The 26,281-nt window shown below is 41.3% G+C and overlaps 1 protein-coding gene across 2 annotated transcripts; it reads left to right on the plus strand.

The window, feature by feature from the left end:
- The first annotated feature begins 16,742 nt into the window (after positions 1-16,742).
- MARVELD2 (MARVEL domain containing 2) lies at positions 16,743-24,685 on the plus strand. 2 transcript variants are annotated; one of them, XM_076362390.1, is made up of 6 exons: positions 16,752-18,049; positions 19,620-19,652; positions 20,795-20,931; positions 21,814-21,985; positions 22,399-22,449; positions 23,373-24,685. In XM_076362390.1, exons 1-6 carry the CDS (start codon positions 16,928-16,930, stop codon positions 23,487-23,489), a joined length of 1,632 nt encoding a protein of 543 aa, XP_076218505.1. In that variant the 5' UTR covers positions 16,752-16,927; the 3' UTR covers positions 23,490-24,685. The 2 variants fall into 2 exon arrangements, with proteins under 2 accessions (XP_076218506.1, XP_076218505.1); XM_076362391.1 differs by lacking the exon at positions 19,620-19,652 and having other exon boundaries at positions 16,743-18,049.
- Positions 24,686-26,281: the final 1,596 nt, after the last annotated feature.

A 26,281-nucleotide genomic window follows, 5' to 3' on the forward strand; every position in this document is an offset into this window, starting at 1 on the left:
GGGCCGATCCAAATGAATGAAAGAAGTAGGAAGGCTGGAAGCGAGTTATACAAGGAGACACCGACGAAATCCTGAGCAGCAGGATTTTTCTGAGGGGGCTGATGGACTTGTCTGTGCTCAAACCGGTCTTTGAAGCAAAGTCAAATATTTCTCTGCATGGAGCTTTTAATTTGTGCCTAACGGGGTATAGGCAACACTGGCTGTTTTATTAGGGCAGGTGCGTGTCAGGACATGCCAAATGCTGTGTACAGCTGAGCTTCAGCTGGGTTCACTTAGGGCTCTAGCAGCTGTGTGGTGGCAGGCAGAAATCAGGCATGGGGTGCTGCTGCCACCCCCACTGTCACCCTCCTTGCCCCTCTGGTGGGACTCAGCTGTCCTGGAGGAAGGGGGTTCAACTCACAGTCAGATCTTCAGCCACCAGTTTCCAGCTTGGTATAATAACATAGTAAGCTGGAGATGGTTTGATATAATATGCTGATCCAAGCACAGGAGCTGATCTGCTGGGAGATGGGCTGTCCATGGAGGACAGCATTCCCCAGCAATGAAAACTATCCGGTTTGTTTCCCACCACGCATTGGTGGCCCAAACAGGCATTAGCACCATGCCAAAAGTCTAATGACCCAAATTGTTGAAACATACACAGTAAATATTGGGCACACGTGTGCCGTGAAAAAGATGTAATATTGCCTTTTTTGTCCTCTACAGAACAGTTCTCTATTCAGCATTTCAGAAGATCAAGTATAGCCCTGGCCAGTACTGAGGGAATGACATAATGCCAGTTCAACATGATATGCCTATTTAGAAGGTTGTAATATTATAAAATCTGGCATCTGAGAGAAGGGGAAATTACCTTAATTCTTCATGGAAGCACACTGCATTATTGTGCTGTGCCTGCAAAAATACAACTCACAAAGAGCGGATTATAATAATATAGGACTTTGTTTCAGATCTTGGACAAAATCATTGTCTCCCCAAGCGATATAGACATGGATTTACCAACTTTCATTGCTGTTCTTTTCTTTTGTTACAAGCCTCTGTCCACTCTTCCTATCTATTGCTTGGAGACTATGCTGGTATCATTTCTTAAACTTCAAAAATCCTATGGCATCGTCTCATTGACGACACATAAGGGTTGCATTTCTTCCGTATTTCTCCTCAGTGCCAGCAAGGAAGACAGATTAGCCTAAATCCTGATGTATTTTTAACGGTGTTAAGAATTAGTTCATCAGCAGGGTACCTGTAATGACAGAAGCAGTCCTTCCAAAACATCCAGAATGACCAGATCTGGAGACCAGTTCACCTTCCTGGGCTGGGGATTCGAGAGCTGATTGATCACTGGATGAACTGTCTGCATTTCAAGTGTGAGTGCAAATGAAACGGGGTAAAGCTGAACTAACTGTGAACATAATGATTTGGGAGGGGGGCAGCAGCCCCTGTGACCAGCACAAACCCCAGCAGCTGCGCAGTAGCTCTGTTAAGTGCAGCGTTAATATGCAGCATATAACCCTATAGAGTATTACATATGTGAGTTGCATGGCAGTGCTGCTGTTCAGCAAAAACTAAATCTGTTCCGCTCTTGCCAAGAAAAAATAGGCTCCTCCCATTGTGCAAATTTATCGGTTTGTGTGTGTGTATATGCATGTGTGTCTATGTATACACAGGGGCTGTCAGACAGTGCAAGAACCATTCATCTGTCTTTCATTGATGTCATGGCTGGTAAGTCAGGTACTGAGGTTTTCTTGTGCTGTATCTGCGTAGCATGTATGCGTTCCTCTTCAAAACAGATGTTTCAAATCAGCACCAAACAAATGATAAGCACGCCCTGGGTATGGTGTGGAAGAGTAGCAAATTGCCAGGGAAGAAAATGAAAGTTTTAAGCTTCTTGAGATGTTCATAAACAGGAAGCACTTAAATGATACAGAAAACAGCCTTTTGAATTTCAGTTTATAAATGCCAGTTGATGGGATTAGAGTCACAGTTTTGTTTTTGGTGAACTCACCCTTTTCTTGATGTTAAATTCCTGAGTAAACATCTAAGATATAACAGCTAATCTTATTTGTAAAATTAACTCTTGGATTATTATTAAATTACGTTTTTGCCTTGTGCCTTTGTCAGAATGATACTTTATCATAAACATGACGGTCTAAGGAAAAAGACGGTACGTGGGCTGCTGGAAGAAGTAATACGTTTTATTAAATAACTGATATGATAGGAAGAACTGGTCAAAATTTAAGGCACTCAAGCCCCTCTTCAGATTTCAAAGTTTGAGGACTGAAAAGGTGATCTAGTTTTTCCAACTTTATCAGTTTGTCTGATAAAGTCTACCAGCAAACCACTCTCTGCTTTGTTAAAGTTGGTATTGGTTTACCAGAACAAAGGAGGACCCCCAGGTTCCGGTGGACCTGCCAACTGATAGACTACTCCGGATTGAATCAATTCAATTAAAAATTTCCAAAATAGCATCTAGGGCTCATAGACACATTCATGTATTGCAAATAACCATTGTAGAATAATTTACTAGCTGTCATAAACCCTTTAGTTTTTGCATTGATTCACCAGAAAATAACCGTCTTAAAAAGGTAAGTCTGTAGTTGATGACTGTGACCTCTTAAACACTGCTTGAATTGTGGCAGCTTGATGACAAAAATTTTAATGCAAGTGTGCTACCCTAAACAATTCACTTTTCCCTGATTTTATTTTTCTCACCATACTTATATGCCATTGCATGTCTCTGTTGGCATATGTGTAGGTGAATGAAATAAAAATCTTGATCAGAGGCAAGTTCTTTCTTCCTTAATGCTCTTTTCTCATCACAGAGCACGTGGATACTACTCCTTTGTAGCAGGTAGGCTTACTCCAGTCATCATCTAAACCAACCAGAATCCTTTCACTGCTTTCGGTCTGATTCCCACTGTCCATACATGTTGCTTCAACTCATTTGTGGAACAGATTTTGAACTTTGATTAAAGCGTATGTTTATCCATGGCTTTGCATTCATTAATCATATATTTGACAGTTTGCAGGATTTGGTATCTTTTTGCCACATCCATTAAAAGGGAATTAATGCAGCACACTGTAATATATGTTCACTTTGCCTTTTTTATGATTTTGATGGAATTTGGTGTCATCCTTTTGGTTCAGAGGTATACTTAATACTCCAGATGCTCTGCCTTGGACGTCCAGGGACCAGTGACAATGTAAAGCAAATATATGTGACTACAAGTTATTACAGAATTTCAACTAGGGAAACAAGCTTTTCACTTTTCCTTCTGTTCATCCCTCAAGAAGGGGTTCTTGATCTGTTGCTTGATCAGCTCCTTGACCTGCATCTTTCGTAAGAGCAGTAGCATCTGCTGTGGGGTCCCCTCTAGCTCTACAGACCTCTCCTTTCAGTAGAGGATTGTATCCTGTATACTGAACTAGTAGATTGCCATGAATTGTGAACATTATTAGACTGAATCCTCCTCCTGCAGGAGGACTCATAGTCATCTCCAACCATCTTACAAGTATAAAAAGCAGAACCCTGCTGGTATCTACTTTGCTCATTTTCTCTTCTATAATAACGATCACTGTCTCTGCTTCTTGATCTCCTTTTGCCATGGCCTTTGCTACGTGATCGTGACCTGCTTACTTCTCTGAATGTAGTGCTCTTATGACTTAGAGAGCCTCTCTGGCTTTTTGGAGGGATCACAGAATCACAGCATGTTTGAGGTTAGAAGGGACTTACCCTTGGTGGAAGAGGATCAGATCTGGGAATACTTAAGCAAATTCAACATATGTAAGTCTATGGGTCCCAATGGGATGCACCCACAAGTGCTGCAGGAGCTGGCAGATGTCATCGCAAGACCACTTTCAGCAATCTTTGATCTATCATGACAACTGGAGGAAGCACCCAAGGACTGGAGGAAAGCAAATGCCACTCCTATCTTCAAGAAGGGCGAGGATGAGGACCTTGGGACTATAGGCCATCAGCCTCACCACGATCACAGGGAAGATGGTGGAGCAGCTAGTCCTGGAAACCATTTCCGGGCACATCAACAAGAAGAACGTCATCAAGAGTAGTCAGCATCTCTTCACCAAGGGGAAGTCATGCTTGACCAACTTCATAAACTTCTACAGTGAAATGACTGGCCTCGTAGATGAGGGGAGAGCAGTGGATATTGTCTACCTGGACTTCAGTAAGGCTTTTGACACTGTCTCCCATAAGATCCTCACAGAGAAACTGTTGATGTATGGGCTGGATGAGCAGACAGTGAGGTGGATTGAAAACTGATTCAGGCCAGGCCCAGAGGGTGATGATCAGTGGCACAAAGTCTAGTTGGAGGCCAGAAACTAGCAGTGTGCTGCAGGGGTCAATACCAGGACCTGTTTAACATCTCCATTAATGATCTGGATGATGGGGCAGAGTGTACCCTCAGCAAGTTTACAGTTGATGCAGAACTGGGAGGAGTGGCTGATACACCAGAGGGTCATGCTGCCAACCAGAGGGACCTGGACAGGCTCTGGAAATGGGCTGACAGGAACCTCTTGAAGTTCAACAAGGGGAAGTGCAAAGTCCTGCACCTGGGGAGGAACAACCCCAGGGACCAGTACATGCTGGGGGCCACCCAGATGGAAAGCAGCTTTGCAAAAAAGGACCTGGAGATCCTGGCTCAAGTTAAACATGAGCCAGTGATCTTGTGGCAAAGAAGGCTAATGGTATACTGGACTGCATTAGGAAGGCTGTTGCCAGCAGACTGAAGGAGGTGTTTGAAAGATCACCCTCTATGCAGCACTGGTGAGGCCACATCTGGAGTATTGGTCCAGTTCTGGGCTCCCCAATACAAGAGACACACAGACATACTGGAGAGAGTACCACAAAGGGCCATGAAGATGTTGAATCCAGTGGTGCCCAGTGACAGGACCAGACACAATGGGCACAAACTGAACACAGGAGGTTCCTTCTGAACATTAAGGAACACTTTTTCACTGTGAGGGTGACCAAGCACTGGCACAGGTTGCCCAGAGAGGTGGTGGAGTCTCCATCCTTGGAAATATTCAAAAGCCGTCTGGACATGGTCCTGGGCAACCAGCTCTAGGTGGCCCTGCTTGAGCAGGGGGGTTGGACTGGGTGATCTCCAGAGGACACTCAACCATTCTGTCATTCTGTGATTAAAGTGCAGAATAATTTTCAAATTATTTTCTTACTTTTTCTTATCACTCTGGATGTTGTAAACTATTGCTTTTCCTTGTAGAATAAAGATAAGAATTATACTCCTGAAAGAACGTCTCTGGAGGTGATTTGCAAGGTTTTTCAGGTGATATGCATAGTGCAATAAACAGTCTGCAATTTTCTATGGAAGGTAAATGCCTATGGTTTTGGTGAAAGTTAAATGACATTTTGACCAGTTCTGCTGTAAAGGTATTCTGTTGACTGTCGAAGCTCAGTGAAGTGAGCTGTGCAAAAACATTTTTGATGTATTGCTCTGGAGCAGGAGTAATATTTTTTGAAGGTGAGGGGTTATGTGTGTTATATATAACATCAAAATTAGCTAATACCAATCCAATATTAGATATTTGTTATGTAGTGTTGATGTAATTTAATGCAATGCCCTCTATTCTTGAGAGCTTTGTAATTAGTATGTCTTTACTGATCAAAGCTTTTATGATGTAACCTTAATTTGGAGGAGATATTTTCATTGCTCAGTTCTGTATACTTCTTTATGTCCTTATCTCTACACTTGCAACATTTCTGAAATAGCCTATTGACTTTGTGTACGGCACTTCTGAAATTACTGATTTTGCTTTGGAGTGGCCACAGCTGCTGCTAAGTTGAAGAGCTGGGTTTATACTTGGGATATATTAGCTGTGTTTGTTGTATTTCATGGGGGAGAGAGTCATGTTTATAGGTTTAACTTGTAAACATGGAAATGAAATTCTTCTGGTGGTGTCTTCTAGCATACTGAGTTTGTATTGTTTTGTGTGCATCAGAAAAAAAAATACAAAGTTCCTCTCAGTAAAAGCATTTTGACATTAACTCCATTAAATGGGTAAACAGTTGGGAATACCCAAGAAAAGTTCACTGTAGCTCACTAGCAGATGGTAAAGAGCTCGTACATACTGTAGAAAACCTAAATAGTCTTAAAAGAACATAAATTTTACATTGAAACCTTTACCTTGAACTGTAAAAACATGAGAGTTACAAAGAGAACCTGGGAGAAAACAAAGGCAACAGTTTGACAGCTTCTACACATGACATCTCAGAATCAGATACTCAAATCATACTGCACCGAACACTCCCATCTCACATTTTATTTAACAGAGATTAATGAGAAGAGGTGACCATGTCGAATAGAAATTGTTTAGCTGTTCAGGTGTTTCGTTAGATAACAGATGGGTAGTCAACGATATTTTGTAAACTTTGGAGAGACCTCACCTTGATGCTGATCTCCTGAGTGCCATCAGAATGTAGTATTAGTTTTTACGTACATTTAATTTATATATATATAATATGGGACCTGATAGGATGCATCCCAGAGTCCTGAGGGAATTGGCCGATGTAGTTGCCAAGCCAGTCTCCATGATATTTGAAAAGTCATGGCAGTCAGGTGAAGTCCCCAGAGATTGGAAAACAGGAAACATTGCACCCATTTTTAATAAGGGTAGAAAGGAGGACCCTGGGAACTACCGACCTGTCAGCCTCACCTCTGTGCCTGGGAAGATCATGGAACAGATCCTCCTAGAAGCTATGCTAAGGCACATGCCTCCTAGAAGCTATGTTAAGGCACAGGGAGGACAGGGAGGCGATTCAAGACAGCCAATGTGGCTTCACCAAGGGCAAGTCTTGCCTGACCAACCTAGTGGCCTTCTATGATGGAGTGACTACATCAGTGGACATGGGAAGGGCTACAGATGTCGTCTGTCTGGACCTCTGTAAGGCCTTTGACACGGTCCCCCACAACATCCTTCTCTCTAAACTGGAGAGCTATGGATTTGATGGGTGGACTGTTCAGTGGATAAGGAATTGCCTGGATGGTTGTGTCCAGAGAGTAGTGGTCAACGGCTCAATGTCCAGATGGAGGTTGGTGACGAGTGGCGTCCCACAGGGGTCCGTATTGGGACCAGTACTGTTTAATATCTTCATCAATGACATAGGCAGTGGGATCGAGTGCACCCTCAGCAAGTTTGCAGATGACACCAAGCTGAGTGGTGCAGTTGTCACACCAGAGGGACAGGATGCCACCCAGAAGGACCTGGACAAGTTCGAGAAGTGGGCCCATGTGAACCTCATGAGGTTTAACAAGGCCAAGTGCAAGGTCCTGCACCTGGGTTGGGGCAACCCCTGGTATCAATACAGGCTGGGGGATGAAGGGATTGAGAGCAGCCCTGCTGAGAAGGACTTGGGGATACTGGTGGATGAAAAGCTGGACGTGAGCCAGCAATGTGCGCTCACAGCCCAGAAGGCCAATTGTGTCCTGGGCTGCATCAAAAGAAGCGTGGCCAGCAGGTTGAGGGAGATGGTTCTGCCCCTCTACTCCGCTCTGGTGAGACCCCACCTGGAGTACTGTGTCCAGCTCTGGAGCCCTCAGCATAAGAAAGACACGGACCTGTTGGAGCGGGTCCAGAAGAGGGCCACGAAAATGATCAGGGGGATGGAACACCTCTCCTATGAAGAAAGGCTGAGAGAGTTGGGGTTGTTCAGCCTGGAGAAGAGAAGGCTCCAGGGAGACCTTATTGCAGCCTATCAGTACTTAAAGGGGATTTATAAGAAAGATGGGGACAGACATTTTAGTAGGGCCTGTAGCGATAGGACAAGGGGTAATGGTTTTAAACTAAAAGAGTGTAGATTCAGACTAGATATAAGGAAGAATTTTTTTACGCTGAGGGTGGTGAAGCACTGGCACAGGTTGCCCAGAGAGGTGGCGGATGCCCCATCTCCGGAAACATTCAAGGTCAAGCTGGACGGGGCTCTGAGCAACCTGTTCTAGTTGAAGATGTCCCTGCTCATTGCAGGTGGGGTTGGGCTAGATGACCTTTAGAGGTTCCTTCCAACCCAAACTATTCTATGATTCTATGATTAATTTCTTTCTTCGTTTGTGTGTGTGTGTAACACAAGTGATATATTCATTTGGATATTAATGGATAAAATGGATCCACAGTAATCATGGGAGAAGAGATCGATAACTATCTAAAGGATAAGTTCCCTTAGTTCGATAAAGAACATTCACCTGCCATTAAACCAAATTGTGGGTTTAAAGTTTGAGTATTAGATTAGAGTAAAAGAAGGGTTTTATTCCTTGGAGCTCAGATCATTGTGAAAATAGTAGGCTGTTGGAACAATAAATGAAAGGAACCACCTAAATGAAAGGTTAGTTTTCTTTGCCTTCTTATATTTCAGTGGGGACATTATACAGGTCATACAAATAGATGAGAAATTGACAATTGAACAAAATGTAACTGAAATACGATTTTTATATATTTACATTTGTACTTTATTTATACAGAAGATACTTATAAGAAAGGCAAGCTGTGCACACATCAGAGCTAGAATGAGTAAGCAAGAATGCCAGCTTCTCTTTTAGAACAGGTATTTATTATTCAAAGAATACTTGGCATCTTGGTTTTGTCTTAAGGTACAAAAGTGGAATGAAGCATGCTAGTTTAGGTGACTGCGTTGCCTTCCTAATAAACAAATTTTCTCTTAGTGCCCCTATTTATAAAATGTTTTCTGTTCATAGTTTTCTTCTTTTTTTTTTTTCAGTTTAGAACATTAACAGTAGCAAGGTAATAAATAGAGGACTTTTTTTTTTTTTAATAATTTTCTTTATCCTGATTGATTGTATTGTTGCTTTTCTTGAGAGACCGCTCATTGCAGAATGACCTTTGGTCAAGGAAGAAAGGGAGCTCCATACTCAAATATGAAGCAGCAGCAGTATCTAAGGCAAGAAAGGAAAGCAAATTTGATACTTCAGAAGGACAGGAGATACAAAGTGGCAAAGATGCTTCCATCTTTCTTTTCATGTTCTGGGGAAAATAATTTACTGCAAAAGTAAGAAGGCTTCGACTCATTCTTCCTTCTCAATGAGAAAAGAATGTCAGCTGCTAATAGCTAGATTTGCTAAAGTAAGACTTAGGGTGACCTCTAATTCATGTTTGGACATTAATGACAGTATAAAAAGGGTAATAAAATTTGTGGTAACTGATACAGCAGCTGTCTACATCTATTAGGTAAATAACATACGCTTCATTAAAGATCCACTACATGTATGTAACAAAATTAGATAACTCTAGCTGCACTAGGTTCATGTGCTGTCACACACACAAAGCTAGGCAGGTAGCCACCACATTTCTTTCCCTGTACAAAAGCAAAAATTTGCTTTTTGTGCAGAATTATACACAGTTGTGTGGTTATGTTCTGTACTCGTATTCCCAAAGGTTGCAAAACAGCCCTGCAACCTCTCAGCTACTGTTTCCCTTATTTGTGTATATGGGTGAGATTCCTTCTGCTGTCTTTTCCTCCCTCCTTTTTCTCTCAACTCCTCCTTTCCCTTTAAGAGAGATACGTGTGGTCTCCTTTCTGAGATGAAAGGCTCTTCCACCTCTCTTTGCTACCCTGCCTCCCTTTCCACCACTCCAAAATACTTTCCACCTTCCTACTATTGAAAATTCAACATTTTATACACTCGGGTTCTGTAAATTTACTTCCTATCTGCTTCCTGTGTATAGCCATAGTACTGTTTTTTTGACATTTAAAAACTATGATTCATAAGAATTTGATACTTGTACTGTAGTACTGTCTGCGTTCAGCTAAATCAGGATCCATAATGCCTTTGGCTGTCCATGTTTAGGTAATACTTCACAGTATCCGTTCCAAAATCAGTTGAGGAGAAATAGTGAGATGAGGGGATATGAAAATTATTAGATTAATTTTATTATATAAAGCATAATATAATTAATTACATGTTATTTACTATGTAATATTGACTATACAATTAAGTACTTATGCCTGCATCAAGAATGTCCTGGCAACTGAAAACGATGTAACGTATTTGTTGGTAGAGTCAGCAGTTGCTAAAAATCCTGTTCAATATACCTGAAAATTGCTATTCACGCAGTTACACATCTCTGTTCTTGCTCCCATCTCATCTATATTCTAATTTTGACAGACGTTCTCTCGCTCTCTGACTGACTCGTGCTGGAGGGCGGGCTTTCCCTTGCTGCGAGCTGTGCCTGTTGCCTCTCATCCTTCTGCTCGGCATTGCCGGGAGGAATCTGAGCTCACCTTTCTCTTACCACCCATTAGAAAGCTGAAGACAGCAATGGCTTCTGCCCCGCCACCCCACCATTAGCCTTCTCTGGGAAGAAACCAGCCTACCTCTTGTTCATGAGCATCACTTTGCAGGTCATGAGTGCCCGCTCCCTAACCAACTAAACGTATCTTAACTTTTATAGGATGTCTTTCCTTTTACAATGTGCAAAACCTGAACTGATTTTTTAAAAATTTATTTCTTTGGGTTGGGTTTTTTTGTTTGTTTGTTTTAAAATAGGATATTTCACATATGTCTGTAAGCATGTTTAATCTATACCAGAACTATATAGATTTTTTGCTGATATAGATGATGTTGTGAAAGCCAGTGAATATTAGAACACTGCTGATGTCCTTCATAGGAACAAGCATTTAGGAATGTAAATGTCATTTTTTTATGCATATATACATTTTTTTTTTATACTCTGAAAATGAGCTTCTAGATTTTTCTCTAAGTGTTCATGAAGGGTAGAAGGCAATCATTTTATTACAAGCTGTATTGCTTCGAACACCTAATATAGTATAGGTGACGGTGAATTGTTAATGAATGCTAAACTACATCAAAAGTAGGAGAGATGCAGGCTATTTGTGTACAGATTTTTTCCACCTTCTGTCAGCATTTTATTATAGCAGGTCATAGTGTTTGTAAAATATTCCACAAAGTATTTTTAAGTAGAACAAACTTACGCTAAAAATGTATCAGAGGCCATATGCCTTTTCCCTAAAGCACTTGAGCTAGCTTTTTCATTCAGTTGCTTTCAACAGTAACCTGAATATCTTCTGGGCACGTTGTGTCACTGCCGTGATAGAGTGCGGTTTACTTCAAAAGGGACACGCTGTACAGAGACCCTGAGTTCATGCAATGCCTGATTTCTATCTTAGTTACAATTTGGCACGGAAAAATACCGTGCATCTGTGGCTACCCGAGGGGTGACACATTCAAACACATCCAGGGCCTTTGCCCATTGCCAAGGAGGAACGGGGTTCTGGCCTTTATATGAGCCCCAGGAGTTCCTTATCAATTAAAAGGTAAATGCTTGATGTTTTCAGGAAGGTATTACACTTAGATTTCTTAGGGAAGTGAGTAGTACAGATGAGATTTGCATGCAATGTTAAATTTGTCGAATATCTTATTTTACTATAAGCTACTTCTAAAAAAATACTTGCTTGAAGAGGTACGTTTGTATTGTTCCCTTAATGGAAAAATAAATTGGGAGCCCCTGACAAAGTCTACTCTCTGTCCAAGTTAGTCTCTCTCCATACTTACGGGAGAGTCTTAATCCCATGTTCATGGAGACAAAATTAGTGTTGAAATACTGCAAAGTGTTCCTAAAAGTAAGTTTAAGTTTGTGTTAAGTTTAAACCACTTTAAACTGTCATGTGAGTTTAACAGATTACTGCTGTTGTGTTTTATGTGTTTATCAGAAATAGCTCGTTCATGAGATACCAAAGCTCTTGGCAATTTTTTACATTTGAATCAATACTCTCGCAGAGTCTAGCAAAAAAAAAAATGTTGGCCTGCATTGGTGGTGAAATCTATAATCAAAGGATAAAAATTGTCAGGAAACTTTAATATCCAGTGAAGGCAAAAATGAAGGAATTCACCATTTTTATGATCTGTATATGTTAACTCCAACTGCTTATCTCTTTTCTGAACTCATTCTTCAGCAACTTGAGTGTAGTTGTCACTAAAGTCATCATGCTGCTTTTTATGGTACAGAATATATACATTAATTATGGTTTAGCAGGTTTTTTACTTGTGTTTTTGTTCCCCCCAACTCTTACAGTATCAAGAAAACTGTCTTGCTGCAAAACCTTTCAAGCTTCTGTTTATCACCAGAGTGTCTTCAGATGGAGCTATTGCCTTATCTTGCTATGTTAGCAAACCCAATGAGAAACCAAGGTAAGATCAGTGTAACTCTTGCATGTAGATTCTTTTTTTTTTATCAGTAACATAATGATACATTTTTGGAACCAAAATTTCAACACTGTCTATGATTTTGCCTAACTAAAAGAACCACATATGGTAAACACGTATAGCTGGTACATAAATATGCTAGACACATAGCCAAGATTCAAGCTCTCCTGTAGGTTTGAAACAACACCAAGAACATCTTTAAAACTTACTTAACTGAAAGAATTAAACAAGTATCTGTCTTGCCAGAAGTGAGGCGCAGGTGATGCTTTATAAATATGTAAGCCAAGGCCCTCATGTTGCAAGTATTTTAAATCCTTCTTTCCCTTTTTTACTGCATGGACTTCAGGTACCTGTGTACGTTGAATTTCGTCATGTTATTGCCCTGTCATTCAGTCTCATAAAGTCCTGGCACAGTTCTGACAGCCCACATCTTTACTAGGCTGTCTAGCTTAGCATCATCAGCAAAGCTGCTAGTCTCACTCTTCACCCCCTTCTTTCACAGGGTTACGTTTAGGAATGTACTGGGTAGCCCAGGTCCTAGCACTGATCTCTGCAGAACGGCATTGGCAACTTTCCTCCATTGCAGGAGTTAACTGTTAACTCATACTCCCCTCCCGCATTTCCTGTCTGTTAGCTAGTTATCAGACTTCATTATTAAGTCATCCTTTTAGGCTTAAGGCTTCTTTTAAGGCTTAAGGTTTCTTTTACAAGCCGTTGGGGGACTTGGTGAGAAGCCTTTTGGAAATCCTGTAGACTATATTAACTAGATCTTCATTGCTTACTGATCCCTTTAAAGTAACATCAACAGATTCAAAAGGCTTTAAAAAGCCTTTCCCAGATAAAGTAAACAAAACCAAAGTTTGCAGTGCATTTAAAAAATTTGTGTAACATGAGGCAATCCAGTAGCAGGTGGTTACTCTGTATGTAATTTAATACTCTGGTATGTAATCCAAAAATCACTGTTCAGACAGCTGGGTCACCTATGCTATGTTAATTACTTCTAATAAAAGGCTTTATGTCTTAACTAAGGCTTTACATCCAGATTAATTTTGCAGGCTATGTAATAATAACTCTACACAATAAATACACAGTTGACGGAGAGTAGGGATTTGTTAGAGGTAATCTGTAAATATGTTACGGTAATGTGATAAACACTTCAAATATATATAAACTGTTTTGGTATCCAAAATAATGCAAATATATACAGGACCACTTAACTAAACATATGAATTGTTTATTTTCCAGTGTCTTTAATTCTATGTGCATTGTGATCTACCCAATATGATGCCGGTGATTATTTTTTTCAGCTGAGATTGCTTTTATCCAAGATGTTGGGAAGCTACCACTAAAAAGACATTTTGGGAGGTAAACTTGACATGTACTTTCTTTAAGAACGCCTTCTTTCTTAATAAATTAAGGAAAAGAATCCTTTCATACAGAAACATCTTTAGTGTACATCTGTAATGTGACATTTTCCCTCACTTGCAGCCTTATATTTTATATTTGGGCGCTTAAAACTTTTTTCAGTTCAAATCTACTTAGAATTACAATGTTAGTAGCAACATTTTAACTACAATCTTGTTTTCAGTCCTTATTTAGCTTTCTCTTCCATTGTATCGAATATTAGTTCTCTGACCTAGGCATAGGTCTGTTTGTCCAGTGCACGACCTGGATAAAACCTTTGGTTTTGCAAACAAAAAGATTTAAGCGAGAATAAAATTGAACTGATACAAAGGGTGTGGTGCGCTTTGCCCATTGTTTATCATGACACAAAACACTCATCTGGAACTGCGATAGAATGTTCTCTACTTACATGTAGTGTTAGTGAGAGGTGTGATAAAGAAGGTATAGTGGGACATTATTCTTCTTCCCTTTGAAGCAGTTGTACACCTATGGAACTACAAAAACATCTTAACAAGCACTTCTTTGGAAATTAGATAGCAGCACTGATTTTTATTTTGTGGAATTTTTGCCTGTCAGATTAGTTAGAGTACACCTTTGTTTAGAATGAAGTTTTTTATAAAACTACAGCTACTGAAGTGCCTGTCTTAGATGTTAGAATGCTGAAAAAATACTAATTTTGTTCAGTTGCGAGACTGTAGTGCTGTACTTGTAGACCGTGTAGCGCTAATGGGGTGACACAGCATGACAAGCTATACTGTGGCTCTAGTGGGTCTTCTGAACCGTAGGGATCATTTATACCCGTAGAGCCGCAGTTGCATTTCTATAACCTTGATATCTCTGAAATCGAAAAAAAGGCTTAACTGTGATGGTCTTTTCTAATAAAGGATTGCGATCACAGTTAACTGAAATGAGACTAACTTTTCCTTTTCTTAGCCAAGAGACAGTTTGTCAGGGCATCTGACAAAGTATTTAATATTTATCACTGTACTATTGCCATCTGAGTTTAACTATGAAATACCGGCCTGTAAGACTAAGGCTGTATTACCCAAGAACCACCCTGTTCCCCAATAGATGTATTAAACATAATTTTGGTTGCTAGTCAGGAAGAAAGAAAGGTATCCCAAACTGGTGTGTTTCTTTGCAATCTCCCTAGTCTAAGCCAAAACATTTATAACTTTAGAAATCAGTTGTAGACTTCCTTATGCCATTAATTTTGTCTGCAGTACACATTTAAATACTGGTAAACCTTTTGTATCTGCATTAATTAGTTGGGTGTGTACCATTTCAAGCTTTATCTCAGAGAAACTTCAGTATGTTCCGTGGGTTCTCATGTAAGTTATGTAGTGTTGAGTTCTGGGCACAAACACCTATAATTGGAAGATGTGCACAGAGCCATAAAACGTAATACTGATGGTAGTGATGTAAGACAATAATGCGTAAGGCTTGAATTAATGGTGGTGAATACAGGTTCTTACCGTCAGAAAATTTGAAAGAGGTTTTTACTGCCAGAAAAGCTGAGCATCAGTGAAGGGCAGAGACTTGTGTAGTGTGTGGGCAGTCCTTCATACTGCAGTTTCTGTGCTGAGAGAGCAGGAAACATTTTTTTCCATGGTAACTTACCGCTGGCGTGATAATTTTACAGGTTAAAGTTTGAGACACTTACTGATAAAAGATCGTGGCACGCCAGAATTATTTGTTAGTTACGAGGGGGACCCTGCTGACGTGAATGCTACGGCGATGGCTGTACAGACCCAGAAAAGCAGAATGAATGAGAACGAGTGGGATGGATTCCTTCCTACTTCCAGCTAAAGCAGTGGAAATTAACTGCCTCGCAGCCAGCCTCTGCCTGCTGCAGCTCAAGCAATTGTGGAGGAAGACGAATTAAAAATAGAGGAATAGTATAGTGACTGAATGTAACAAAATGTCAACCACTAACTCAGAAGAATAGGTTAGTATGCTACAAAGACCTTTGCTAAAGAGGGCGCAGTCTGCACAAAAGTACTCCTTTAGCTATGTAGGTGGGCTAGAAGGCCAAGTCAGCATCAAGACAAGCTTCCTCAGCTTCCTCTTAGCTTTGCAGGATCAGACCTGAGCTGAATACTAAATCACAAGCCATTCCCTCCATGTTCTGAGCCATGAGAGTTATCCATATTTATAAAAAGAGGTAACAATAAATTAAGACTAATAGAGTTAGAAAGACACTACAGATAGGTAGTGTCACTCTTTAGTTTTATATTTAACACCTTTTTATTTACTTTGCATTTGTACACCAGGTTTCTGGAGTCTACATTTGGTAAGTTGTTAGCATTTGAAGGTTTTATTAAAATTTATACCTTCAAAAAAATTGCTGTTGGGAAGTTTGAACCTTCTGAAAGAGACTATAGTGTATATGTAAAAAGTGTGATATCCCATACTGACAATGTAAATAAAACGCCTACCGTATTAATGCTGTTTTGTACTCTGCCACAGATATTTTATGTGAACACAAAATATAAACAAAATATAAATCAAACGTCAGTAAAACAAATAAAATATTTTAAAATATAAATTGAATACATGTTGTATGCCAGATTATTATGGACTCCATTTTTTACGGAGTAAAACACTTCCACAATTTACCGGGGGGGAAGTTTAACCATCAAGCAGAGGTCCTCGCGTCCTTCGCGTTCTGCAGAAGCGAACGCCGCAGCGTGCCGGTTTGCTCCTTAAGCTGCAGCTGCGCTGGGGGAAAGCGCAATCCCCGGTTCGAAAACCGACACGAGAGAAGCGGTTTTCGTTTCTCCGGAGAGACTGTTCGATACTCCAGGGTTTCACCGCAACCGGGACGGCTCCAGGCCGGTCCCTCTCGTGAGTCACCACGCTTACCGATACCGCGGGGACCCGGCGCTCCTCACCGGCGGGCCGCGCCCCCGCTCCCCCGCCGACCCGCCAGCGGCGGTGCAGCGGGCGGGAAGGCGGCCGCTCCCCCCGTGCCGGCTCGGCTCGCCGCGCCCGGCTCGGCAAGGCCCGCCGCTCCCCGCCGCGGGTTCGCCGGCCGGAAGCTCCCGCCTCCCCGGGCGAAGGCCGCTCGGCCGCCGCAGGTGAGGCCGCCTGGGCGGGGCGGCGCAGGTGCAGGTGCCGGGGGCGGCCGGGCGGGGAGCGGAGCGGAGCGCCGGGTGCTCCTGGGCCGGGCCCCCCACGCGCTGTCCGGCGGGATCGTCCCTTTTCCTCCCCCCGGCGCCAGCCGCCCTTTGGACTCCGCGGCAGCTTCCTCCCGTCGGGTGAATGAGAGGCGGCCGAGCGGGGCCGGGGAGCGCCTGACGCCGGGCCGAGCGCTAGCCATGTCGAGGAGCGCCGCCTCGGAGGGCGGGCGGCCCGGCAGGTCCCTGCTGCCCAGTGGGGCCGGCCCGGGCTCCCCGCTCCCCTGGGACGCGGAGCCGGGGTCCGCCGCCCCCTTGCCGCCGCCCCCGCTCCCCCTGCAGCCCCCCTTCGGCCCCGACGCCCACCCCGGGGAGGGCAGCCGTGGCCCGAGCGGGCCGGCCGAGCTCAAGCCGGTCCGGCGGTTCATCCCGGACTCGTGGAAGAACTTCTTCAAAGGGAGACGCAACAACGGCTCCAGCTGGGACAGTACGGCCTCCGACATCAGGTACGTCTCGGACGGGGTCGAATGCTCGCCGCCGCCCTCCCCGGCCCCTCTGCACCCGGAGCCCAAGTCGGTGCCCGGCTCCTACAAGGATCCTTACGGAGGATCGGGCGGGAGCTACAATTCGCGGAAGGAAGCCGAAGCCATGCTGCCCGGGGACCCCTTCGGGTCGCTGGAGCACCGTGCTGCCACCGGGCAGACGTACAGCGAGCGGGTGGAGGCCTACAACCAGCGGTACGCCTACATGAAGTCCTGGGCCGGCCTGCTCAGGATCCTCTGCGTGGCGGAGCTGCTGCTGGGCGCCGCCGTCTTCGCCTGCGTCACGGCTTACGTGCACAAGGATAACGAGTGGTACAACATGTTCGGGTACTCGCAGCCCTACGGCTATGGGGCTGGCAGCGCCTACGGGGGCTACTCCTACAGCGGACCCAAAACGCCTTTCATCTTGGTGGTGGCGGGAATGGCATGGATAGTCACGATAGTGCTGCTGGTGCTGGGCATGTCGATGTACTACCGGACTATCCTCCTCGATTCCAACTGGTGGCCTCTGACCGAGTTCGGAATTAACGTGGCCTTGTTCTTTCTGTACATGTCGGCTGCCATAGTGTACGTAAATGATACCAACCGCGGTGGGCTGTGCTATTACCAGTTGTTTAAGACGCCAATAAATGCATCTTTTTGCCGTGTAGAGGGAGGTCAGACAGCAGCAATCATCTTCTTGTTTGTCACGGTGGTCATCTATCTAATTAGCGCGGTGGTTTCTCTAAAGTTATGGAGGCATGAAGGAGCTAGGAGGCACCGGGAATTGATGGAGCGAGAGGTAAGTCATTAGTTATCATTTTGTATCTACTGGGTATGGAGTGATGGGCAGCAGTTGTAAGATCTTTCCATGCCATAGATGGGGTTGTGTCAGGTGTCTTCTCTGCAGCAGGTCTATAGCCTTTGAGGGCGAACTTTCACCAGCCTTAATAGTATTTGAGGTCACTAAATGAAAGGCTTTTTTTAAGACATCTGATCCAAATTCTTGGACTTTTTTTTTTTTTTTTTAAATTCACTTTGGTAAGGCTCTGTTCTCTTTGTAATACTCGGCTCTCTTCCTGCGTCAGCTAATGAACTACTTCCTGGTGTGTATTTTCCAAACAAAGGAAGAAATGAACAATGTGCTTGTTCAGCTGTTCAGTAGGGTTAGGCTTAAAGCCACCCAGCATTTATTTTGAAGGCTGTGCTTTCAGCACATCAAATGCTGGTGTGAATGACCGTAAGAACATGAAGTACTTACTTTTACTTTGCAAGCAAAACTCCAAGCTGCTTCTTTATGTCTTTTCAGTTTTCCTTACAATACGAATCAGAAAATAACAGTAACAACAGAGTTGGTGAGATTTTAATCAACTTCATCTTTTTCACATCAAGTATTTTGCATTGCTGCTGACCTTGCCCTTACTAGAAGCATTCAATACTCGCCTGGTTAATGATAAACTGTAATAGTAGAAAGTTACCACTGTCAACTATAGAATTCAAAGTCATTTGTGTAAAACCTCTTTCATGTGAAAACACCACCAAAAAACCTTTAAAAAATTAATAAAACTTAATATAGCATAAAAATTAATGTATGTGAAGCCTCCATAAGCCTAACTTAAGGAGGGGTCAGCATTTAAGTGATTTTAGTATGAGAGAGTGAGTTTAAAGTTGCATTTCCACTGCTCTGTGACTGCAGTCCGATGTGCAGCATTTTCATTTAACACTGTTTTCCATTCCACCATCTTGCATAAAACTGAGACTCCCCTTTTGAAAAGTATATTGCAGCTCTTTGGTAAGAAGTGTTTCAACCGACTTTTAATATGTCCTGGAAGAATGAGGTGATCGCTGGAATTATTATACAGGTGTTCAGTCACTCTTCCCTGTTACTATCCGTGTTCTTTTATTCCAGTTACTTAATATTTCTAAAGGGAATACTTTTATAATATAGGTTAGGCTCAGGAGAGTGCTGTGCAAAACAGCTGCTGGTTAAGCTACCGTTAGCGCGCTGTTGTGTTTTCCAGGCAATGAATTAGGCTGCAGAGTGTCAGTGAGTTAATACGGGCTGGAATGTGAAATAATAAAGGAGACTGGGAAGTGGATGGAGTATTTTCTGCAAGCTGTTCCTTACCGCTATGCTCTGGGAGATCCTTTCATTGTTCTGGGTTTTGGGTGGTTGTTTTCATTCCACCGTTCTTAACAGTCTAAATCAATTGATCTGAAAATATTCCTTACGCTAAATTTCTTCATACCCAAATATAAATGTAATTCTCTGTACAGCATCATTTCGAAAAAGTTTAGATTTTAAGAGTCTGTGCTTTTGCATACTATTTTTGCTGAAAATAAAACTTACAGTTCTTTCCATTTTTTGATAGATGAAAACACAGTCCTCTTTTCCAGAAAAGAAGGTAGGAAATAGGAATTTATTTCTCTGTTTACTGGTACTTCCAAATGGTTGTCTTTTTTCTTGTGACTATTTTGATTGACCTATCTATTTATTTACTTGTTTGGCTTGGAAGAGATTAGGCTTAATTCTTTAACGTAGTCCAGACAACATTCTCCTACCTAGACGATTCGGAAGAAGCTTGTAAAGAAGTTACTACTAGTTAGGCTAGGTTATAAAATTTACTGTGAATAGCAAAACCGATGACTGCCTCTGTATGTGCTCTTACCCTCTTTTATGAAGTGACAAGTTCTGTAGCATTTATCACAGAGTTTGGCAGACATGGCTAGAACAGCAGGTCATCTGATGCGTTGTAGGTTTTAAAGACTCTCTTTCCTCCTGGCTGTCTGCTTAATTTGGAGGAGAGCCAGTGGAGGCACAGTGGTAGGTACTCGGTGAGTAGAGCTTGTTCCTGTGTCTCTGAGACTGCTCCAAAGACCTCCCTGCCGGTTTTGAAGTACCAGCAATTTTAGTGCTTCTGCCGCACAAAGATGCAGTTGCATACACTGCAAAGACTGTATAGGATCTTAACAGCAGATGTTGATGATTCCAAGAGAATTTAGCATGCATTTATTTCAGTCTTAAATGTCTCCTGTTAGATACTGTGAATTTCCTACCACTGTTTCTCTGTTGCTTCAGTACTGGATCAGGATCCTTTTTTATATGTTCCAACAAGACTCCACGTGCTTTTATTTCTGGATCAAGGGATAAATTGTGCAATAGAAAACCAGGGGAAAAGGGAACTCCAGAGAACTGAGTGATTCCTGTTCATTCACAAATTAGATGGATATCCAAGGAAACTTCCTTAAATTATTTTTTTAAGACATACAAGACAAATCTTTCCAAGCCCCAAGAGGTATTTATCTGTCACTGGTACCACTGTCAGGACAAACTGAAGTGGATACTGTGTGAGAAACATTACTGTAACTCTTTACTAATTTTCTCATTACAATGAGGGTTGTAAGAAATATCTATGATTTGCTTGTACTGCTGCTCAATACTTGTATCCCTGTCTTCAAATGAGTTGGGTATTTTGTGGTTTATGTGTATTGCATTTGAAGTAAAACTGACTTCATTAAGAACTATTCTTTTTTTCTTTTAAAACAGTATGAAAGTGATGACAGACCAAGGGAAGAGGTCACTTACAGGCAGCTTAAATCAGTGGAAAGAAAACCGGAACTACTTAATGGTCATATACCTGCAGGCCACATTCCTAAACCTATAGTGATGCCAGACTACTTAGCGTAAGTGACTTGACTTTGATGAAGAAACTTAATGGAGAATACTTGGTAATGTTTTTCACTCAGCATTTCTCATATATACACTCGTGGTTTCTCTGCCATGCATATGCTATGGGAACTCATAATTCTTTGTTAAGTTAATGTTAAAAATAGAGAGGATGGGGGCTGGTATCAATGGCATAGAACCAGTAATATAAATAAAGAATCTTAAATTTAAAAAAAACAACACCCAAACCTCAAATGTTAAAGCAGAGTATTATAATCTAGCAAGTACAATAACTGCCAAAGGAACAGACCACCACCACCACACAGACAATTTAGGAAAAAATAAAATACATGGGAAATTACTTGTCATTTTAGCCCCTGAAATTTGACTACTTTTGTACTTTCAGAGTGCTAAATGTGTAACATGCTCCCTTTTAAAGGGTAGGCCTTTCCATGGTGAAGTGTGAGATCGTAAATTAATTTTTATACGATTTGCCATAGACTAGGCAACAAACTGAAACACAGGAGGTTCCACCTGAATATTAGGAGAATCTTTGTCACTGTGGGGGTTAGCACAGGTTGCCCAGAGACATTATGGAGTCTCCATCCTTGGAGATATTCAAAAGCCGTCTGGACACAGTCCTGCGCAACCAGCTCTAGGTGGCCCTGCTTGAGCAGGGGGTTGGACCAGATGACCTCCGGACATCCCTTCCAACCTCAACCAGTCTGTCATTCTGTGATTTCAATCCTTTACATACATGCAAATTTCAGCAGGTTATGAGATTAGCAAACAATACAGAAATACACTATCAAGGCGAAGGGTCCATGTGTTTGTTAAGTCCTATCTCTAAAACTAGTCCTTGAAAACTTTTGTTTTCTTTTTTTTTTTTTTTTTTTAAGGAAATACCCAGCAATTCAAACAAATGAAATGCGAGACCGGTACAAAGCAGTATTCAATGATCAGTTTGCTGAGTATAAAGAACTGTCTGTGGAAGTTCATGCTGTATTAAAAAAATTTGATGAGCTGGATGCATTGATGAGACAGCTTCCTCACCATCCTGAAAGCATATACGTAAGTACCTGTGAAATGGGTTCATGGAAACCAGGTGTGGTATTAGGCAGTTTCTGACCGTCTTTAGCTAGGGCACAATGTCTTGTAACACTGGCAGTGAGTTGGTGGGAGAGAAAGTTTCCCCAAATAAGTTATTTATTGTTTGGTCATCAGTCAAGGATACCAAGTTGCAATTAAGTTGTATGCATGTTTTTCTGGTTTGTTTTGGGGTTTTTTTCATGCCTAGTAGCTTTCAACTTTGAGTTACAGTTAATATACTTTCACTATTTCTCAAGTACAAGATTTACAACTAAAATGTTACAGCTAGATTGGATTGATCAAATGAGAATTTTACTTCTGAGAGTATTTTGTAGAATTTACATGAAGATATGGAGCACACTCACAGTGTTTAAAAATGTGTGGTCTCTCATTAGGAACAGGAAAGGATATCAAAAGTTCTGCAAGAATACAAGAAGAAGAAAAATGTGAGTGTTTTCAGCTTTACATTGCTAGTGAATCTAACGAAGAGAGTGTAAATAGCCAACATGTCTGACACTAGGTACAATTCGCTAGCTCAGGGTATCCGTAGCTACTACAGGGCTTTGTATATTTTGTCTTTTAAAACTTTGGCAAAGTTAAGACACCCGCTCCACTCTTGCCAACAACCTGCTTTGAGAATAATGATTCCATTAGCCAGATGTGGGAAAAAATAAAACCCCAACATTTAAGCATTTTCATCTTCTGAAAGTATGTCTCATCTCTCAGCGTTCTGCATTCAGAAGACTGGTTATTTTTTGGGATCCAGTTCAGTTATATTCACTGACTGACACAGCCAACAGATAAGTTAACAACAGAAAACAGTCTTACTCTTGAAAAGAAGTTTTGTGTTTTCTTTGTGGCATGAGACTTAGACTCTCAAAAAGTAATTTTCAGTGTAATCCAAGAGGTTTCACTTTGTAATTTTTAAATGTGGGCAGTAAATGTATACCTGTGTTCCATTAAAAACATAATACATTACAAATACTTTTTTTTCCATGGAATTCAAATTTTGTGTCCATGTTAGTTAAACTTCATTGCTTTTTTTGGGGGAGGGATTTATTAGACATACCACAACACACCTATAAAATCTAAATTATGTAGTAGGATTTCGTTTATATTTGCAGATTTCTGTTTAAAAGCTGCTCTGTTTACTAAGTAACTACAGCATATAAAAGCAGAACCTCTTTTTCCACCCCTTCATGAAGGAAGGGGAAACAGGAAATAAGAAATTGTGGCCAGGGAAAAAGAGTGTGGTTTTGGAGAATATTTGTATACTGTCCTTAATCAAGAACATAAGTGATAATAGACTATTCTTGGAAGAGTCTGAAAGTGTAATATATTAATGTAAAGGTTTTTGTATTTTTGGCAGGATCCTGCATTTCTGGAGAAAAAGGAACGTTGTGAATACCTAAAGAATAAGCTTTCTCACATAAAACAACGGATTCAGGACTATGATAAAGTTATGAATTGGAATGTAGAAACTTAGCTATGCCTTCACTTTGTGGATACTATTTTCTATTTTTTAAATCATTATACATATTTTAAACTATTTATTTACTCTCAGAACAGTACACCTATGGGGATTGCTTAATCACTTTGTCACTTATTTAGATGTTGTACGTTACTGGTAGGTTTTATATGCAGATCCAATTTTAAATCAATGTAATGAAGTTATCAAATAAGTTTAGAAAACCTGTGCTAACATTCTGCTTTTATTGGACAGTATACAGCCTGGCCTCTTAAATATCAATATTTTATTTGAAAATACTGTATTTGTAAACTTGCAAAGCCCACCAGAGAAAGCAGTTCTCTGTCAAAAGTTTGCACAGAGATGCCATTAATAATTTCAGATTTTATTTATAGGTGACAGCTTAATGATATCAGAAAGAGTTGAGCTGTTCTTTCTGTCTGGGGTTTGTTGGAGTGCTTAATCATACTGAATAATTTTGGCAAGTCCACAATTAGTTTAATAAGACTTTTTGTATTGTATTTCCAAATGCTCTCCTGTATGTCAGAAATTATCTGGAATTTCACCCAACAAGAGATGCAAAATAACTTCCTATTTAAGCAACCATAGTGGGGGGTGGGTGTTGGGGTTTTGTTGTTTGATTTTGGGGGTTTTTTATTCCCCTCTTTAGAGGTGATGCAACAAATTTATATATGGCCTTAAAGGAATAGAGGTACAGGATGAGACTCATGTTAATGTTCCATTAGTGTTGCTATAGGCCAGTATGCTCTGCATACTTTTTCTGGCTCATCTTAGTTGGAATCCATGGGTTTAAAGGCAAAACACTTCATTCTTCATCAGCAAGTAACAGGACTTTTTGTCTAGGCAGCAGCTGTTTGTGAGCTGGCATTCAGAGAGTACGTACAGCAAAATTAATTCTCATTCGAAGTATAAATTATCACTGTCCTTTATAAGGCTAGGTAAAATGTTTTAATAGACATGCTTTCCAGAGCATATCTGCATAAATTCAATATACATTTTTATATTTTATCTTGGGGATAGGTTTGCATATGCAAATGTTTTCATAAGCCAGTAAATTTTCTTTGTATTCTTTTTCACATCTTTGTTTACTTTTTTTACTTACTAAAATTGTTAGAAGCATTGATAGTTTCTCTGTACAGTTTTCTACAACTGCAATGTGTCTGTTCCAAAATATATTTTAATTTGAAAAAACACCCACCAGTGTAGCCATGTTATTCTATTGCTTATAAAGACATTTTGTTAGAAGAAGGTGTTCTGATTAAGGTTATTTTCAAATTTTTGTTAGCGCTCGTTTTTTCTTTAAAAGAAAGTTTTCAACTTTTGCCTTAATTTAAAGGCAAGACATCAGGAAAAATGTTTCCAGTTTAGAACAGTGATGGTAGTACCACCTCTGTTCTTCAGTACTGGAAATGCATTAATATACCTTGCTCTGGCAGTTATATCCCTTCTGACTTTTGAGCCCTTATCATTTACATTGCAATCCTGATGGCTACAAACCCACTTTCATATTCATAAAGTTGACTTTCTAATTCTATCAGTGACTTAATTTCAAGAGTTTTAGTGGATGAAGAAATAACACAAGACACCATGGGAACACTGAGAGAATTTGAAAACTTGGCACCTCTTCATTTGAAAGCCTTCAGTCTCATCTACCTGCAAGGTGTCTCGCAAGGTGTCTCAATCTTTTCATCAGTCTGAAATCAGATGGCAGTCAGTGCTGTCCCTTGTTCTCCCTCTCTTTTCAGGTGCCTCTCTCTGGTTCAGGTTTCTATTCTTTTCAAAGAGGAGGAAGCTGCTCTACCTTATAAAGGAGCTGGGCCAAGTGTTTTATACCTATTGTGCTCTATACTTGTTAAAATTTTCTTTGTAAGAGACGTCCTTGTCCAAATCCCTGCAATCTAAATGACCTCTCACTGTACACCCAGGTTTCTCATTTTTTCTCAGTGGGAGTTCTGGGCATTGCGTCAGTACCAGGGGAAGAAGATTAATCCAAGTTTAAGGATCAACTGATGTTTATAAAGTGCTAAAAAGAAGCTGACTCTGATGTTTTCTTTGGCAGATTCGCAGTCTGCACCCTTAACAGCTCTTCCTCCCATATGACACTGAGACCCAGCTCCAGGCTCCCTTTGACAGTGGTCCGAGTTTCAGTCTCTGAGAAACTGGCTCCTGGCCCCTCAGTGCCTGTATAGCCTCTGCAGAAGCATCGTGCTTCTCCTTTCCTGCAAAGTTTCCAACAAATGTGTTGGGAAAGGGGGATACCATGCCTGTGGCTGGAACGAGGAAATAAACCAAGCGGAGACAGCTGTATGTGGATTGCTCCACGTTTCCCAGCAAGGTGCTACAGGTGTGGCTGAGTGGATTTTCCAAAAGCTGGGGAGAGAAGGTATGTAGGAATACTCCCTTCTGCCAGCCTTTTGGGTTTCAAATAGGATTAGTGCAGTGCATGGCAGTGGGGCGTGCTGAGCACGGAGCCCCAGGAGAAGGCATTTACCTTCCCAGCTTAGGAAGTCCCACAGGGCAACACATTGCGACCATTACAGTAAAGTACGTGCTCAGTCCTGCATCGTTACAGACCTCAACGCTGCTAAGCAGGCACTTCCAGTACATACAATTGGTGAGCTGGTTTTGCTCTAACCTATTAATGGAGGACTGAAAAGGGTCTTGTCAACAGTGTTCTGAACATGCCAAAGAAAAAAATACTAGTCTTAAACATTTTTATCTCTCAGAGAAACTGAGATTAATGAAATAAGAATTAATGGCTGAGAGTTGAAGCCAGGTAAATGCAAGAC

Source organism: Aptenodytes patagonicus, chromosome Z (genome assembly GCF_965638725.1).
Source record: "Aptenodytes patagonicus chromosome Z, bAptPat1.pri.cur, whole genome shotgun sequence".
Lineage (NCBI taxonomy): Eukaryota > Metazoa > Chordata > Aves > Sphenisciformes > Spheniscidae > Aptenodytes > Aptenodytes patagonicus.